The sequence below is a fragment of the Lytechinus pictus genome, chromosome 1 (assembly GCF_037042905.1).
Source record: "Lytechinus pictus isolate F3 Inbred chromosome 1, Lp3.0, whole genome shotgun sequence".
Classification (NCBI taxonomy): Eukaryota; Metazoa; Echinodermata; class Echinoidea; order Temnopleuroida; family Toxopneustidae; genus Lytechinus; species Lytechinus pictus.
The window spans coordinates 39,911,332-39,929,836 of NC_087245.1; the positions used below are offsets into that span (position 1 = coordinate 39,911,332).

General features: G+C 36.3%; 1 protein-coding gene across 1 annotated transcript; it reads left to right on the plus strand.

Moving 5' to 3' along the window:
* The first annotated feature begins 278 nt into the window (after positions 1–278).
* On the plus strand, positions 279–17,178 carry LOC129262725 (double-strand-break repair protein rad21 homolog). The gene is made up of 13 exons (XM_064102772.1): positions 279–455; positions 3,059–3,281; positions 3,679–3,803; positions 4,593–4,697; positions 5,078–5,184; positions 6,630–6,857; positions 7,798–7,935; positions 8,423–8,533; positions 8,935–9,164; positions 9,885–9,996; positions 10,381–10,649; positions 11,928–12,044; positions 13,027–17,178. Exons 2-13 carry the CDS (start codon positions 3,138–3,140, stop codon positions 13,180–13,182), a joined length of 1,842 nt encoding a protein of 613 aa, XP_063958842.1. The 5' UTR covers positions 279–455; positions 3,059–3,137; the 3' UTR covers positions 13,183–17,178.
* The last annotated feature ends 1,327 nt before the right edge of the window (positions 17,179–18,505 follow it).

Consider the following 18,505-nt stretch of genomic DNA (forward strand, 5'->3'; position numbering starts at 1 on the left):
TTAATAAATAATACTACATAAAATAAAAGAGACGCCCATATACGGATGTAAAAATTATTAAACCGTGTTACACGTATATTTCATGAATCCATGCGCTATATGTGACGCTGCCATCTATCCAAAATTAACCCATGTGTAGAATCTAATACATGCTTATACTTTTCATTTGTCAATTTGAAATAATGGAAAATATATGTCTTTCAATAAATTTGGTACTATGGAATAAGATGACTCCCCCTCCGCCCCCCCCCCCCCCCCCTTAGGCCGCATCACTCAATATTTCAAAAAGTATGTTTGGGCGGGAAACAAATTAGAGACGCCATCTTGAGCGTCGGTACGAAAAATCGTCTGACTGATGTGTTTTTGAACGCGAAAATCATCACTTTGGGTCGAATCACAATTGCTCTGCGCCTGTATGTGGTGTTTCCATATGGAGATATATGATACATAATTGTGTAAGTAGTTTCTTAAAGGATTATTATTTTTTCTTGATGTTTTTCATTCTTTTTGGCTTTTGCAGGAAATCTCTGTGCGATTGAGTGCGAGTGCGAGCTACGTTTGCAATGCACACGGTACCGTATAGCTGGCTGAGCTGAGAGAGTGGGAGCGTTGCGTGTGTACGTACGCTACGGTGCCCGAGCCCTGTGACTGTGATGCGAAAGCTAGAGCATGGAGCTGTGTGACTGTGAGTGACTGTCTAGTCTGAATGCGATAGCCGATAGATATACATGCTAATTGCTATGCTGGATGGTGGCGCCGTTCATGCTGTGATGAAAGTGATTGATATTTTAGTAAAGTTTGCACCAAAAATATGAGTTTATCTGTTTATGGGCCTTATCCTGAAATAGGCCACCTCTCTTCTCGTTTGTGTCGGTGTGTGTGTGCTCATTTTATTGTGTGTAACTGCGTCTGTACAAAGTCAGACAAAACAATGCTGGGAGAGGAAAGAGCTAGAACTCCACCGTCGCTGACGAAATAAACGGCATTGAATGGAGTGGTGACCTAAACCAGGATAATGCCAGTTTTAGACAGGAATAACCGTCGTTTCTGGGGATTTATTCAACAATTTCTGACATTTTACTGTAATCCCCATTTACCGACGGTAGGGTGTACGTGTGGGCTCGCATGTGTTCTCATTCCCTCCCTTTTGTCAATTCACAGTCCAAAGTTTGATGTAATTTTACACATCGAATTTACAATCTAAGGATGTATAAACAACAAACTTTTAAAACTTGATGTTTTAACATTTAAATACTTTAAACGATATAGATGAAAAAGGCATGAAAAATATACTTTACCGATGTTTAATTGGGTTGAACACGATAAAAATGGTCAAAATGGCAGCCAAACTATAAAATATTTACAAACGAACGTCAACAATCACGAATGTGATATCGATATTGCTTTCGATATTATACGATCTGCTCCATATGCGAACGAAACCGAAGATAAACGATACTAGTTATACTAGTACTAGTACTAGTTATAATCGCGATATATCGATTCGAGACATTAAGTTAATACGATAATGACGTCATTCAAGATGGCAACTTGCAAGAAAAACCGTCAGGTCAGGTGAAAATGTCTTAGATGACAGATTTCTCAATCATCCAGAGGATTTTTTTCAATAACTCCGGCCCAAGGTATGCAATTACTTAAGTTATTTATATTTCCCTGATAATGGAAACCATGAAACTTTCAATTTTGCTTAAAAAACAGTTTTAAATCGCGATCTATAAAACGCTAGTTCACTATACGTTGGCTGTAGGTACGGGGCCCCATCCCCTTCAGTCTATGTATGGTGAGTGGAGCCAACGTAGTTCAGCGGAACAACCAAAATACAGAGACTGAAGCTTTTGGTCTAACTAGCCTGTTGAGGACTTTGTGATGATATTTTTTGATAGTTTGACATAGGCCTATACTTAACTTATTCATCACCTGATCACGAAGCCTTGAAACAAACCCATGCCATAGCATAAGCAAGACTTATTTAATTTTTAAACTTAGAAATCACATAGATTAGTTTGATTTTATTTATCTATAAATTACACCTTTATACGCCTAATGCGTATGAAGGTGCAAAAAAAAGTTATTATAAATGTGAAAAATTAGAGGTTTCTTACCAGATTGATCTCGTGTACATGTAGCTAGATCCCTCGATCCATTCGTAAACACTGCACATACAATAGGCTTGAACCGCTTCGTTATGACGTAGCTTCGATACGCGATGTTACAAAATGCCATTTTGAAAAACAATATATAGATAAAAATTATTATTTAACAAATAATACAAGTTTGAAACTTGATTATAAATAATTATTATTATTAAGGTAATATGGATTAAAATTATTTTAGTATTTATACAAAAAATTAGAGGTTTCTTACCAGACCGATCTCGTGTATAACCCTCGATCCATTCCTAAACACCGCAAATACAATAGGCTTGAACTGCTTCGTTATGACGTAGCTTCGATAAGCGATGTTACAAAATGCCGTTTTGAAGATCAATTTATAGATAAAAATTACTTAAAAAATAATAAAATTTAAAACTTTATTATAAATAATTAGTATTACAATAATAATTATTTATAATCAAGTTTCAACTTTACCCTTTTACTCTACCCTTTTTCCAGTTATTGTTTTTGATACCCTTATTAGGTTATGTACGTACATGTATGTAACATGCCCAATCTTGAAAAAGATATCCTTTTTATGCGTTTCTTTGGACCCACATGGCATCCACTCATCACCTTGTGTGATTTCAAGTTTGATGTTGGTGTCGGTGTTGGAAGTACAATTTTGATTACATTCTAGCTCCTAAACCTATTCTGAGTTTACACAAATGATTAACAGCTCAAAATCTAGTGAGTGATTTTTCAGCATCTAGTTTATTCTACATATGTATGTTTGGTTCTTGTAAAAACACTAGCACCAAAAGTTCAACACTGAATTTGAAATCATGTACTGTAACTAATGTTATGTTGCATGTTACATGTATCTGAATGAAGCTTGACTCAATTAATTTTTATCTCTCTGATTGTTAATTGATTTCTTTCAGACAAGTGATAAAGTGTACTTCTCTTTGGGGCTGAAAGACAAACCTTTGAAGAGTAACTGCAGCAGCAGCAGAGGTCATCATGTTTTATGCACATTATGTGCTGAGTAAGAAGGGGCCCTTGGCCAAGATTTGGTTGGCTGCCCACTGGGACAAGAAGTTGACAAAAGCTCATGTATTTGAGACAAATGTTTCATCATGTGTGGACAGCATCATTCATCCAAAAGTAAGTGAACACAATCGGTTCTGTTACAAATGTAAGTTTCAAAATGTTCAAAATGATTGTACTGGTACTTTTATTTTGTGAAAGGTAAAAATAGTTTACAGTTTATGTTTGAAATATCTTCTGCCTTTTACATAAGGTATAGTTATTAAATTCAACTTATCTTATAAAAAACAACTATTGTAAATAGTCTGATTAGAAAAAAATGGTATAAAAGCCTGAGAATAATTGATGGTATGAAAATCGTAGTTCTAATAAGTAATTATAGCATATAGCACACATGCACTATACAAAATTAATTGCCAGAAATCTTTGAAATATATCAGATTGAGGATAATCCTCTGTTTACATGTATTCTGCCGTGTTGATTCTATGGTAATAAATTTCATCTTCTTTTCAGGTCAAGATGGCATTGCGAACTTCTGGGCACTTGCTGCTTGGAGTTGTGAGAATCCACAGTAGGAAGGCTAAGTACCTCTTGGCCGATTGTAATGAAGCCTTTGTCAAGATCAAAATGGCCTTCAGGTAATTCTTAATCAACAATGTATGATTTAGATACAATACAGTTGCTGCAAACATGGTTCCCGGATAATTAGTTTCCTCTTGCTATAATTATAGTTAAGTTATAATAATAATAAAGGTATATTTACCCAGGGTAGCCACTTCAGTTGCGAAAACTGTTCTCCCAGCGGGCCCTGCTATTGTTACCCGGCTAAGCTAAGCTACCTATTCGGTGCACACAGCTTTTTGAGGAATTACTTCCTGCCGGAAGTTACTACACATTATTCTGAGCATAAGAACAAAATATTATCGAAATTCACAAATAAAGCTGAAAGCAAAAATATCATGAAATATATATTTTTGAATGAAAAAAATATGAAAGCATGATAGTAAACTAAAAGTGGTAATTTACACATCCCCCTTGTAGATTTGCAAAATTCGAATTATTTTATGATAGTTTATACTTTTTCAATGACAAATCTATATGACTTATAAATGTTTTTTTTTGTGTGTGAAGTAGGCAGGACTAAAATTTATTGAAGGCCAATCGCCTTGGATGCATTATTGATAATCCTTTAATGCCCTTTCTTTTCCTAAGATTTTTTATGTGCCCGTTTGTGCTGTAATGTACAAATGTGTGAATAGAAAAGTGGCTTGAAGTAGGAGATGAATGTACAATTATGGTAGAATGGCACAAACATAATGTGATCATAAAAAGGATGAACATACTTATTCCAAATAATTGAATAGTTGGATTTTGTTTGTTTGTTTTGATTAACATAGTCGTGCATTTTCTTATTTTATGATACACAGGCCTGGTGTTGTGGATTTACCTGAAGAGAACAGGGAAGCAGCATTCACAGCCATCACGTTGCCAGAGGTCTTTCATGACTTTGATACAGCTGTTCCTGACCTCAAGTAAGTCATTCAGTGACAGCAAATAGAAACACACGATCACAAGACAGATAATAAATGAATTAGATTCATGATTTTCTAAATATTTCTAAGTCAAACTCCCAATTTGCACCACAGTTATGATTTGAATTGAATCTTCATATAGAGTATATTTCACAAGAAGTACAAATCTTTTGATTGTCCATACTCACCCTTGATAAAAAGGCTGATTGAAATTGTCAAAAAATACTGTGTATTTGTACATTTCTTTTTAAATCATGTGATAGTTCAGTTTTATTGGGATTTAATATTCTTCTGATGTAGGTATTTGTGTTTCTTTTTTAAAGACATATTTCACTCGGAGCAATTCTTTTATGATCATTTTCTTTCTCCTCTTCCCCCAGTGATGCAGAGGTCCAGAAGCAGTTCGCCCTAAATCAGAGCCGAGTAGAAGAAATAACGATGAAAGAAGATCTTGGCAACATCACTCTCACACAAGATGATGCCTTTGGTAAGTTCACTATCTTGCAAGAAAAGAATAAAAAATGCATTATTCAAATATACAAATTTTACATTGCGGCAATTCCGTAAAATAAAAAACCTTTATGTACATCTTACCCCCATTTTTCTCAAGTTTTACTTCTCTTCATAAACTGACCAAGTCTTGGTCATTTGAGGGCATTACAGACTGTCAAAAGAACCAGGAATCAGAGGCAGAAAATTTCATAAAGGTCCCACATATATGGGTCCCATGAAGGTCCCACATATATGGGGTCGGACGTACATATTTTATGGAATTGCCCATGAGCTACTTTTTTTTTTTTTTTTTGCAAGAGTGTATGCTCAGCTACATGTACTTTTAATGCCAAAGAAGGGATTGTGTTGGGGGCGGGGGAATTTTGCAAATTTTTCCTAACTTATTACCCAGGTGATAAACATGACCAGATTCTTAGAACAAATGCGCATTTCTATTGTCTTTCCTCGGGTACTACCAAAAAACCCCAGGGGTTTGTTTCATGAAGCAAATAGACTTTCAGGGTGCTACATAAGCACTTGCCCGATTGCCCGGGGCAAGTAAAAGTTAAAGTCAGGCAAGTGTTTTGAAGTAAAGACCAAAACTACTTGCCCAAATTGGGCAAGCAGAATTCTCACAGTAGAATGACCAAAATTAGGGTTGATATGACCCTAATTTTGGTCATGGCAGGCAAGATAAAATCACTTTGGAAAAAGAAATGCAATAACAAGGTAGATCAGTTCTTGTCAAAAGAGAGAAAAAGGTCAATGGTTTAATAAACCGCAAAACTTTCTTTTGAAGAGGTAAAACTTTTTTTTTCAAGGATTTTTTCGGGCAAAAAAAAATCTGGGCTAGTGAAATAGATTTTTGGGCAAGTATATTACAACTATTTAAAACTTTACTTGCCCAACTGGGCAAGTGCTTCCAAAAAAGTTATGTAGCACCCTGCTTTGGTTTTGAGCTAATCAGATGCAAGGAATTCAGTAGCTTATAACATTTGTCAGTGAAAATTACTGACTAGTTGTTGCATGAAATGCTTCCCAGTTTACAAAAGATCAAGGTTACATGCTTACAGGGTAGGAAGTAATTAACACAATACATTCTAAGGAGCTCTTTTTTCTGCATTTGTGTGAGTGTTGAATTTGGGGACTATTCCTTTCATTCCAAAGGCTTCCTCTACAAAGACGAATCTCATTATTATACCGTGTATGTAGAATATTATTTTCAGCATATTGTTGGATATTGTTTTTGGCAGGTGACTCTAGAAAATAAGGTCGCCCCAAAGCATTCAATTTTGTGAATTTCAGGGGCAGTTTGGGCTCTGATGAGAAAGGAATTACTAACCAGCCTCACATTTTTCCTACGTTGCTCAATTTTCTTTCAAGGATATGTTTCTGCACTACCGGTACACTGATACTAATCTTATCCACCCTCTCCTGTAGGTGACATCACGTTCGATGACCGTGAGATGATGCGCGATGCCCCCAACATCGATGATTCCCTCTACAAGCGTGGCTCAGACGAGTCCACCATGCTGAGTGAGATGGGTAACAGGAAGGACAACAACACCATCGACACCACCCTGGAGAAGCCCATGGACCTTGGTCTGGATGAGCCTATCAGAGATGATGGCTTCGGAGCAGAGATGGGCATGGGGAGTGGCATCCTTGGTAAGAACATCTTGTTTCCGTAACTAGGGACAGTGATTTTCCGTTTTACCGGTAAATAAAACTTAATGGAATTCACCTTTGCAGAACGGAATTCAGGTTTTTACTGTGTACATTTTCAGTGACATAACGGAATTTCCATTTTTAGATCAAGTTCAAACTGAATTACAGATTTTCAGGAACAGAAAATACCATTTTTTTAAACGGAAATCACTGTCTCTACATAACATACAACTCAGTGATTATTCTTACAGTTACTACAGATTCAAAATAATTCAAATTCATTAAAAAACAACATCATGATAACAAAATTATTTACGGACTAAGAAAACATTGAAATATTACGGATATCTATAGAACATTAATACAAACAAAAGTAATAATGAAAGAAGAGTTGGCACATAGCTATGACAATGGAGTTGAAACAAAGTAATGGAAATGTGGCATGTGCTAAAAAGCAATAAAAAGCCTTGTTGAAACACACATGCCCAAGAGAAATTGATTCGTTTGAGTGATTGACATTGTACTTGAATTTTACTATAATTAATATTAAGAATTGGTATTTCATTTATGTGTGTTTGTGTGTGTGTGTGGGGGGGGGGATTCCCCTCCAATACCTTTTTTTAAATATTTCTCTTTATCATGCCTGAGAATAGTGGTGATCACATAAAACTACACACTTAACACATGACTCACAAATAATGTTGCCCAGTTGGCGTAATGGCATTAGGATTTACGCATTCTCAATCCTGTAGTTCGGGCAGAAGTGTGTTGTCTCCCATGTGTATGTACATTTCACAAAGTGCACTCTTTAGCTATGCCTATGACAGTATGCCACACAGGAATTAAAAAAATTGCTGCACCCGCACAACCTACCGTCATTCTACATGATACACATCCAAACATTTTGTACATTGTAGTGTTTTTTTCCCCTTTCCACCAGGCAATGAGTTTATGGGACCTGAAGAAGGTTTATTTGATGAGCAACCAGAGATTCATGCTGGTGAAGTGCCCATGGGAGGTACTGCATCAGGAGAAAGCAGTCCAGAAAGGCCGAATGAACCAGAGAAACAAATGCCAGGTAATAGTAAAATTTGAGAAATAGAATATTTTACCCATTTTTAAGGAGTAACTGGCTTTCCCCTCCCATTTTCTAATAAATTTATGTTAAATCTATTTTTTAAAGAATTCAGACTTTTGTGGTTATTTTTTTTTCCTAATTGCTAAGAAAACATAAATGTTTGTAAGCAAGCAACCAGAGGACCAAGGCTCAAGGTCGTCCCCAAGGGACCTGTGATAAGATAAATGCCTTACCAAAGGGCACCAAGTGGGAATTAAACCAGGGTCACCGGAATCTGAAACCCTCTCTACCCACTGAGCTATTTCTTATTGCCTTGTAATTCTTGTCCTCTCTTTCATTCAATTTATGGAATTAATTAAAGCTGATGTTAACATTACAGAAAGTGTTTCAGCATTGCTGTGTAGAATTTCTTTTAGGTGATATATTTTATACTCTTGATAAGTCCTTGATCAGCTGATTCATGATGATTTTAATTTACCCACTTCAGGTCAACCGATGGAGCAAGGGGAGGATGTTGCTGAACAACCTGTAGCAGATCAAACAACACTGGTACCAAATGATGAGGATGCATTTGCCCTTGAACCAATTGACATTTCAGGTGAATATATTCGTAGACAGTATGTGTAAATGGATTGATTTCATTGTCAACTTTGCGAGTGTCTAAGTTGTTAACTTATGATTTTTATCAATTTGAGATAGAATGGTATGAAATAACTATTTGCTTCATTTGTAAGTGTTGTCTATGATAGTTTGATTATGCATGTATTATGAAAGGAAAGAATTGAACTACATTTGACATCCCATGTTCCACTTGTTAGTAAATCTATGAAACGGGCCCCTGCATGTACAAAGGCATGATGTTTGGGGTTGGGTTGCTCAATTTTATGTTTTTTTAAATCGGGGGTGGTGTATTTATTTTGTGTGTGTGTGTGCGTTTTTTTTTTTTTTTTTTATGGTATAGGACCTGTTAAAAAAATTGTCATGTTTTTTCATTCACAGCTGGCATGAAAGAGACTAGACAGAGACGCAAGAGGAAACTGATTGTTGACGAGATGAAGGAACTGGCCGGGGATGTCATCAAATCGCAACTCAAAGACACATCCGACATCGTGGCCACCCTAGACCTTGCCCCACCCACCAAGAAACTCATGCTGTGGAAGGAGACTGGCGGTGCTGAGAAACTCTTCTGTCTGCCAGCAAGGCAACACACATCAATATTCATCCTGTCTGTAAGTCCATTGTTCCTTCTTACAAAGAATTATGATTGATCTTATCAATCACAACTATGGAAAGCCAGCAACGACAACATCTAAAATGCATGTTTGTTCAAAATGTTTTCAAGATGTGAGGTACATGTATGCTCGTACGTTCATTGTTTTTGTAATTCGATATGCCCCTCTTTGTTTACAAAGGACCTTTTTCAAATTTTCCTGAGGAAAAATTATGACAATGATGGATTTCCATAGAGTTACGATTGATTGGATCAATAACAAAGCCATGTAAAATAGGGACCATAACAGACTCCCTCTTTTCATCATTATTCAATGTTAAAAGAGTTACACTTCCAAAGACTGCATGAAAAAAAAAACAGTACAGATTATCAAGAAATAGATGGCTTTATGCACCATATTTGCATGATCATACTCTTTTGTATTTTCTTGATGAAATTGTCTTTCCATTCACTTTTTGTAGGTTTATCGGGATGTATAAACTCATGAAACTATCACTACTGCAAAACATTGATCAAACACAATGGCATTTATCAGTTTGATAAATATATAACAAAAATGGTGATGGTTATGTGATGAGGATCTTTTGTTATCTTAACCCTCTTCCAATTCGACACATTCCAGAAAGGTACTCCGTGGGCTGTAAGACCCTGTACCATGCCATCGTACATAATGGTAACCATAGTTTTAATTCTTTCTTTTCTTTTTTGTTGTCGACAGATTTATAGACGGAATCTCACGGCCGACATTCCCAAAGATCTCAAGATTGTCCGAGATGAAGACTTTGAGCTTGAAGAGCCTGAAGTACAGCGAAGAGTAGAGCACCACGACTGTAAGTATAGCCTCCCAGAGTTGCGGATCTTTTCTGTGGTTTGAATTAATCTGCTTTCATTCCTCGAATTCGCAGCAATTTATTTATTTCTATTTCCCCTACTTTTTTAATCCTATTTAATAAAATGTTGCATGGATATAACACAAGTTGATATGAAGAAGAAAAAAAGTTGAATCCAAAAATTGAATCCAAATCAATATACAGGCAGAGTTATCAATGTTCAGCTCTCTCTTTTCTCTAAAAGTAAAAAGCTATGACAATTTGCTTCATAAGACGCTGCTAAGATTTCAAATTGATGGTAATCTGGATTGCCATTGACAGATCAGTCGCAACATTTTTGGAAGAATGTGTACCGATGTAATGATATATTTGTTTCCCCATCAGTCACCCTTGAGGCTACCAGAGACCAGACGTCACTATCCATCGACGAACCCTCAAGGATTGAGGAGCAGCCCAGTACCTCCGCTACACCCGCCCCTCCTGCTCCAGCCGACTTGCCCATCCCCATATCCAGGAGATCCTCATCATCGGACGGCGGTGACTACGGTGGGGACCTCTTCGCTGGCGACTACGATGATGATTATGATATCCCGTCAGTGGCACCCCAGTCTGTCGGACCACGCGATGTTGAAGAACCCGAGGAGGAAGAAGAGGTGAGGAGAACTTATCTGCTGACTCTACTAGGGAGAGTGATTTTCCGTTTCTAAAAATTTTTAGTTTCAGAAAATCTTAAATTCCGTTTCAGCATGTCTTAAAACAGAAATTCTGTTTCCCCATAGACTTTGTGTACGTGAAAAAGTGACAATTCCGTTTACATAGAAAATCAATACGCAATGAGAAGCGATGTCAAAATGCTTGCGCTGGTCAAACTTTGTATCTGCCACTGTACTAAATATGCTTTAAAATCGATTTTAATCAAAGAGATTCAAGTACAAAAACTATTTTAAGAAACATAATTAACTTGAATACATCTTCACCTTTCTTATTAGCACTATTTTATGGTTAAATGAGATTTTATCGCTGATTTGGGGACTTTTTGGACATCATGTAAACTAGTTTCGATACGATCGAGTGATGGAGGAGGGGTTTGAGTGCAGTTACGATGTGTGGATTGTCATGATTGTTGTAGCGAAGTGAGATCGTGTTTTTTCCAGGTTGATATTCGTATTTCGTTGAGGATTTGGGAGTAATTTCAGTTGCTATACTGAGCATTTTGAGAAAAAATATGTTTTTTGTGATTTTCCGTTTGAAAAGCCACTTTCCGTTTGAAAATGCAGATTCTGAATTCCATCCGTTTTCCGCGATCGTGGAAAATCACTGTCCCTACTCTGCTTAAGTTTTACAGTCAACCTGTGCATACAGACCTCCCAAGGGATGCGAAGAAACGGGTCTTTATGAGCACGTGGTTTTTATGATCAGGTTTTTTTAATACATATTTTAAATAGGGATTAATTTTCACCATATCATCATGGATCTTGTGAAATCATAACCAAAAAGCGATCACACTGAAGATTGCCAACACAGATAAGCTCACATGTGGAACAGAGTATTATTAAATTGCTTTTAAAAAATCTGACATCTGATCAGAATGCCACATGTATTTTGCCAATTTCTCAGCAACTTCACATTTTGTCCCATAATCATTTTGAACATATTTTATTAATGCTTACAAACACTCGGGTGATCATTTTATTGGACTCTCTTCAAATTCATTTTGAGATTGTTATTCACACCTCGAGCCCGTTTCACAAGACTTGTTACAATAACAAATGCACAATTTCTGTAATAAATTTACTTTCAGCCAATCAGTTTGGAAGATTTCAGTAGCTTTCAACAGTTAGTGTAAATTTGGTATCATAATAAGCTTTATGAAACAGACCCCTGCCATTTATCTTTTAACATTGTTCTCTTTGGTATTTTTGCATTGCTAGCTCCAAGAGGGCGAAGACCAGGAAGCACATGAAGAGAGGAAACTCAACAAGAGAGCACATAACATGTTGACAGCTATCAATACCAGACTACAGACGTCATCTGACGTATCATTCAAGGTATGGCTTTTGTTGTTATTTACTTGCTCACCTTAAAAACAAGTACAAGTTAAAGGAAATATTTCATTTGCTTACAGGGCAATTCCATGAATTAATCAAACTTTTTGTGCTTCTGTCCCCCATTTTTCCAATTCTTACCTTTATGAACTTCTTGAGCCATGAAAAAAAAAAGTGGCATTACTCCTTTATGTGAACTAGAGACAAATGAGTTCAGATTTTATTAGAGGTGTTCAAACAACCCTTTTTAAATGAAAATGAAAACATAAAGGGGACACGCTAGATATATTTAGACAAAAATGATGATTCCATTTTTCACAAAGGATCATTGTCTGAAAAATTAATTCAATTGCCACTACACCTCTTTAAGATTGGAGTGTGAGACGATACTTGAGTATAATTCAAATTACTAACATTTACCAAATATTAGGCAGGCTTTTAGGAACACTTACAGTTCACACTAGCAAAGTCAATTTTGATACATTCATTTTGGTAATTTTGCAAATTACTACATCTTTAATGAATTTACCTTTTATTAAATACATTTTCAAGTTATATGCAATAAATTATATTTGCATTAAGAAATCAGCATACAACTTAATTTGAGTAAGACTTATTCGTCTATAGATTTATTCACCCTTCTTTTTTATTTTTAACATGCCTGATTGTACATACTTGCCTTGTGAGTCTCAATAATGTTGGTTGAATGTGTTTATATTGAATTCATATACAGGTAAGTGTGCAATATTTCTCATTGGTTTTCTGTGAGGGCTTGCATGCCTGTGGGCAACAGTATTGAACCTTACTTTAGCGAGCCCTGGTCCATGTAAAACCATTTTTTAAACTTCTTCTTTTCTGTTATTTTGCTTATTTATATTTGATTATTCAAATTGTGTTTTTGTATTTACATTGTATGATTTGTATTTTTTTAATGGCTGAATAAAGATATTATATGATAATATTCCCTCCTGTTATCTTTGCACAGCATGACCTCACGATGCGACTGAACAGGAAGCAAGCTGCAGCCAAATTCTACACCCTCTTAGTCCTGAAGAAGCAGCAAGCCATCGATGTCTTCCAGAACGTCACGTACGGAGACATCACCATCCAGAGCGGGCCCATGCTAGAGGGGGTTGCATAGGCAGCTTGGGGGGGTTTCACCCAGTACCCTCGCCGCTAACCGCAACCAGTTATTACATTGAACAATCTCAAAGACATGGCCATCGTATCAAGTCCCTTGGCATAATCAGTGTGAATAAGTCTGCAGGGCTGCCAGGTCTCCCCGATTTCCAGAGACACACTGAAAGTTGACTGATTTTTTAGTGAAACACTGCAGATTCTCGACATCTTCCTGATTCATACGTAGATTTCTTTCGTCAGATTGAGTGTAATTGGGAGGGATTTCCCTCCCTCCCACAGTAAATTCTTCCAGAAAGGTGAATATCAAAGTTGGCAGCACCGAGTCCGTTGCTGCATCCTCATCTGTGTAAAATCAACCCTAGGAGGATGCTATTTAGACATACAGAGTTCTTTTCTAGAGATCATTGTCATCGACTCTTTGCATCAAGACTAAGTTCCCTACAACCATCATTCATCTCGCCCCTGAGGTTCATTCGCACTGGATGGAAAAGGAAGTACATGTACCAGTCAAGAATTCAGTCCTAGAACAGAGATGTCAGGCTTTTGCCAGGACTGTGGCATGTTATTGCAGCTGCCTGATGATAGTGGATTTTACAAGTGGTTTAGATGCACATCAAGTCGATTGCAATGCATTTTCAAGCGAGACGGGAATGATTTCACCTGACAAACTCATTGATTTTACAGAAAGCTGTTTTAGTCCCTTATATCCAGTTGACAAATTTCATTCATAGGTTTTATTACCTGAAAGTTTGCTTGATTTTCTCCACTTCATGTAAATGCTTTGTTCCATCAATAGATCTTATACACTAACTCAGCTCGGAAATAACCCTCTTCGCCCATGTGATTTTCAAAATAAATTTGACCAACATTTTCATTATTGATGGTATTTGATCCAATTGTAAAAAGTGTGTACAGTGATGTAGAATTTCTGCTGCTGCTGCAAAGACTGGGAATCCTAACATTGTGATTATCTTATTCTTTCCAATGGAAAGCATACCAGTTATATTTATATGGCAGTTATTTCACCATTCAAGAGATGTTCGTGTATTTACACAGTATTTGTTCTGAGTCGTAATGTGGAATATAAGGTTTGATAATACTTTCCATGAATGAAGAAATTTTCATATTTTTATAGGAATTTTTTAAAAAGTTACAGATGTCGAATTGAATTGGAATATTTTCACAAACAAACCTCATTGAAATTCAAAATGCTATGAGGAAAAATGTCTTGATAAATATGGAAGGCTTATTCTTCATCTTACATTTACGATGACTATTTCAGATTTTGTGAAGAGTGCTTTTAATACCGTTTAGCATTGTTAGAGACAATATAAATCCTAAACGTTGTCCACAATGTTTTTAAAGGAAATAACTTGTTTTTAAACTTAACGTTGGTTTTATCGAATGATACTGGTATTTGGAAATGCTTTTATAATCAATTACTGATTTCATTAAGTTATAAGATTTCCTTGATTTCATAAATGACTGACAAAAAGTTTGCTGACCAATTCCATGCTAGATTGACTGAAATGGTGTTTAATTTCAATCTAGGTCCATTTTTACTGTAAAGTCGTCTTCTATTGTACATAACATAGATTATCTCAACCTCCATATTTGTAGGAATATTTCATTTAGCTATTTATTTGGCCATCAATAAAACAGTGAATACATGCTGGATTCTCAAATTAATGTACATGTAGACTGGTTTGATTATACTCGAAAAAAATCTGTTTGATGAAATTCTGTGAATTAATCTCTGTAGCTGATTCTTATTCGACAATATTTGTGTGTCAATGGCTCTTTGATTTTAACCAAACACTCTTATAGCTAGTCTTTTGATCAAGGGTTCAGGCTGGTTTTGGGGAAGGGGAGGTACCTCCCTCCCCCCCCCCATGCTTCCAAAATTCAGTCAACCCCCAACTTTACCCTGCCCCCCCCCCCCCCCCACCAAGATGTGCAGTGCACAGTGGAATTGCTTTTGAAGCTGTTGAAAGCAGAAAGGGGGGGGGGGTATTTGGGGGCTTGCAAGGGAAGGAAAAATACTGTTTGCCTTGTGCCCCCCACCTTCCCTTGTTAGATCTACATGCACATAAAACGGCATAAACATGGTATCAGCCTCCCAGAACTGGTAATTTTGTAGTAATGTACTAGTGTTTAAAATTGTGAAATGCAAATACTTTTTCAGAGTTTCCATTTCCTCTTGATATATAGACTTCTGCCTTTGAAATTGAGTTTGTCCAATTGCTGATGGTTCCTCAAACATCAACGATTCATTGTCATACCAGTTGAATATATTGCCTGAATTGTGTACTATTGTTTGTCCTATTGTTCTCAATAGCTTGTTCAAAATGCGTCTTAGATGTTTGAATGTTGTTACACAGTTTGCCAAAAATTTCACTTGCATTTCTTATATATTGTACACATAGCACAATGCCATCATTTTCAATGAGCACTTTTGTTCGATAAGAAAAGGAGCTAATTAGAATAAGTAATGCTAGATATCTTCTTTCTATCTAGGATATGCTGTAGCTGAGTCAGTTGTCAAATATGTCGGGAACAAATTTGCAACAGTCAAACCTGCTCCAACATAAGAAATATACATCCAAGAATGCAAAGATTCTCCATCATTGGTATTTTTTTTTTTGAAACACCTTGTTCTAATTCCCAGAAACCATCTTACATGATGTATCTGCATAATTGACCAGGGGCCTGTAACACAGAGCTTAGCAATGATCGTGGAACATTTTTTTACGATTGATTCCATTGACTACAATGTACAATCAATCGTGAAAATCAAGCGTATGATTAATCGCTAACCTTTGTCTTACCGGACCCAGGCCGTATTCTGAACTCTGGTTTGAAATTGTGGTTAAACTGTGGATAGCCAATGGTGGCACAAGTCTCTGTCAGTACATGTTCTATTTATCAACTCATTGACACAGTGACACTGGAATCATTCATAACTCTCTGGGAATGTTTACCAAGGTCAGACCTGCCAACCAGTACGTTTTAGCCGTATTTAGTACGTTTTTGCAACCAAAATACGGCAGTACGTTCTTTTCTTTTAAAAATATGTTTTTTGTATTAAAAAAAAAAAAAAAAAAATCATCTCTATATGTCTCTATTTCATAAAACGTACATAAATATGGTTATTAGATCAATGTAATTTCAGGTAACTTGTTTTTTTTTTCAATCATTTTGTAAAAACCAGGGTGAGATATACACAAGTTTCAATGGTTTTTTTTTCATCTGCAAGAGCAGTGCGCATTTTAGCTTGCATGCAGCTTGAGCGCCGTGATGGGCGAGTGCGCCAAGCATTTTATTATGAAATACACTTTTTGGGGGGAAAATACAGTTTTTTGTATCACAGAATACATTTTTTCATTCCCAGAGGTTGGCAGGTCTGCAAGGTATATTTCTTCATCATGAAAGCAAGAGGAAATAAAGTAATAAATGTGAGAAATATGCAATGTAAACAAAATTGTGGATTTTTGGCTTCCCATAATTTAAGCACATGGTCTAAAGTTAACTTGGACTACAGAATATGGGTTTTATAGATACTTTTGTCATTAGCATTCATGTACTTGACTTCCTAAAAATCCTACCAAGAAAGCAAAGAACTAGAACATCTTTTTTCACTTTTAATTAAAACATTTTAAAAAGTCTGTGATTAGTAATTATACTTTTGTCATTTTCATGAAGTTTGCTAAAAATGTAATTTTGTTCTAAATTGCCCATCCTAACTTTCCTTTTTTTCTACTGATGTAAATATCACTTTGTAAATAGAGATACTCCTGTACTATTCCCTTTTTGTTTTAACAGTAGCTTTCATTCCTTATTGTCCTGTATAAGATCCATTGTTTGTTTTTTTAGATGATATATAACTTTTGCCCTGACCTGTATCTTTTTTGTTTCTTTTGTATTTAAGTTGAAATGTGTAAATATGAAATGAATATGATAAAATTAAAAAGGTATTCCAAGTTGGATTTACAAGTCATGTAATGTGTTCTGTGAAGATTATTCTATTGGAGTCTGTATGTTAAAGCAACCTTTAATTGACAAATCATGGGGAAATCGAGGCTAATCTCGGAACAGAGAAGGGATTCAAGTCTTTCACTCGGCCGCATGCCTGGGGGTGTTATGTAATAGACGCCGGCATGTCTGGGAGGTCTATAGGAGAGCAATTAGTAGACTAACCAACCAGAAGTAAACTGCGTGTTTTCACTTTTGAAACATGTAACTTCACAGAGGTTATTTATTTTGGTTTAGCAATCAAGAGACATGCTATGAGTCTAGGAATTGGGATTGTTGGAAACTGGAACTGCGATGATCCGAAGTAAATAACCATCAAAGAGTTCGGTCAAATTCGTGCTGTACAAACTTTTATCGCATTAGTCCGACGGGCGCTCATGACGGACAGATTATATTATGCAAGTCAATTGGCCTTTTGCAAATTTCATATTGAATCAATTTCCCCATGATTTGTCAGTGGCTGGGCGCTTCAAATGACTATCTTCCTAAAGCAAGTAAGCATGAAATCATTATTTGATGAAACGACTCGAGTACTGGTAACTCTGCCTGAGTCGGCCTTCCACAATATGCATAATCACTGAAGTCCATGCAAATTTTCACACCAGATTATTCAAAATGTGTTAAGCACTTCTTCTAAGTCAAATTTTTCCCAAATCAAACACATTTCTGTTGTCCTAATAGATTGGACTTATACCTCGGTCACATTTGCTCTACGGCGGCCGTACGACTAATTGAAAACAGCCTTTTTATTCAAACCACCTATGTATAGCTGGAACAAAAAATGTTAAAATGGCTGTATTTAACTCGACCGTCAGATGGTAAAACGGTCTATCTCGAAAATCGCTGAAGTATGTTGTGCATTGGGGTAAGATGGTAAAATGGTCTATCTAGAAGATAGACCATTTTACCATCTTATGATGTGTAGTATGAGTGTATACATGTGCTGTGGTTAAACAGTCTATCTACACAAAAATCTCATTTATTTCATAATTAAAACCCCAAATAAGCTAAAAATTCTTCAGTTATTAGTGTTTATTGTGCTTCTTCTTTTCCCATTGCAAAAAATGCATCATTTCCGTCTCATAAAAAAGCTCAAACCTCTAAACTTCAAAGTCATTTCTCTCGATCAGAACAGCGATTTTCGAGATGGACCGTTTTACCATCTGACGGCCGAACTCGCCGTAGAGTAAATGTGACCGAGGTATTAGACAAAGGTACCTGTATCTTGTCAGCTTTTTTACTTACAAAGCAGATAGAAAAAATATCAAGTCCCAGTCCCCGATACCCATTTT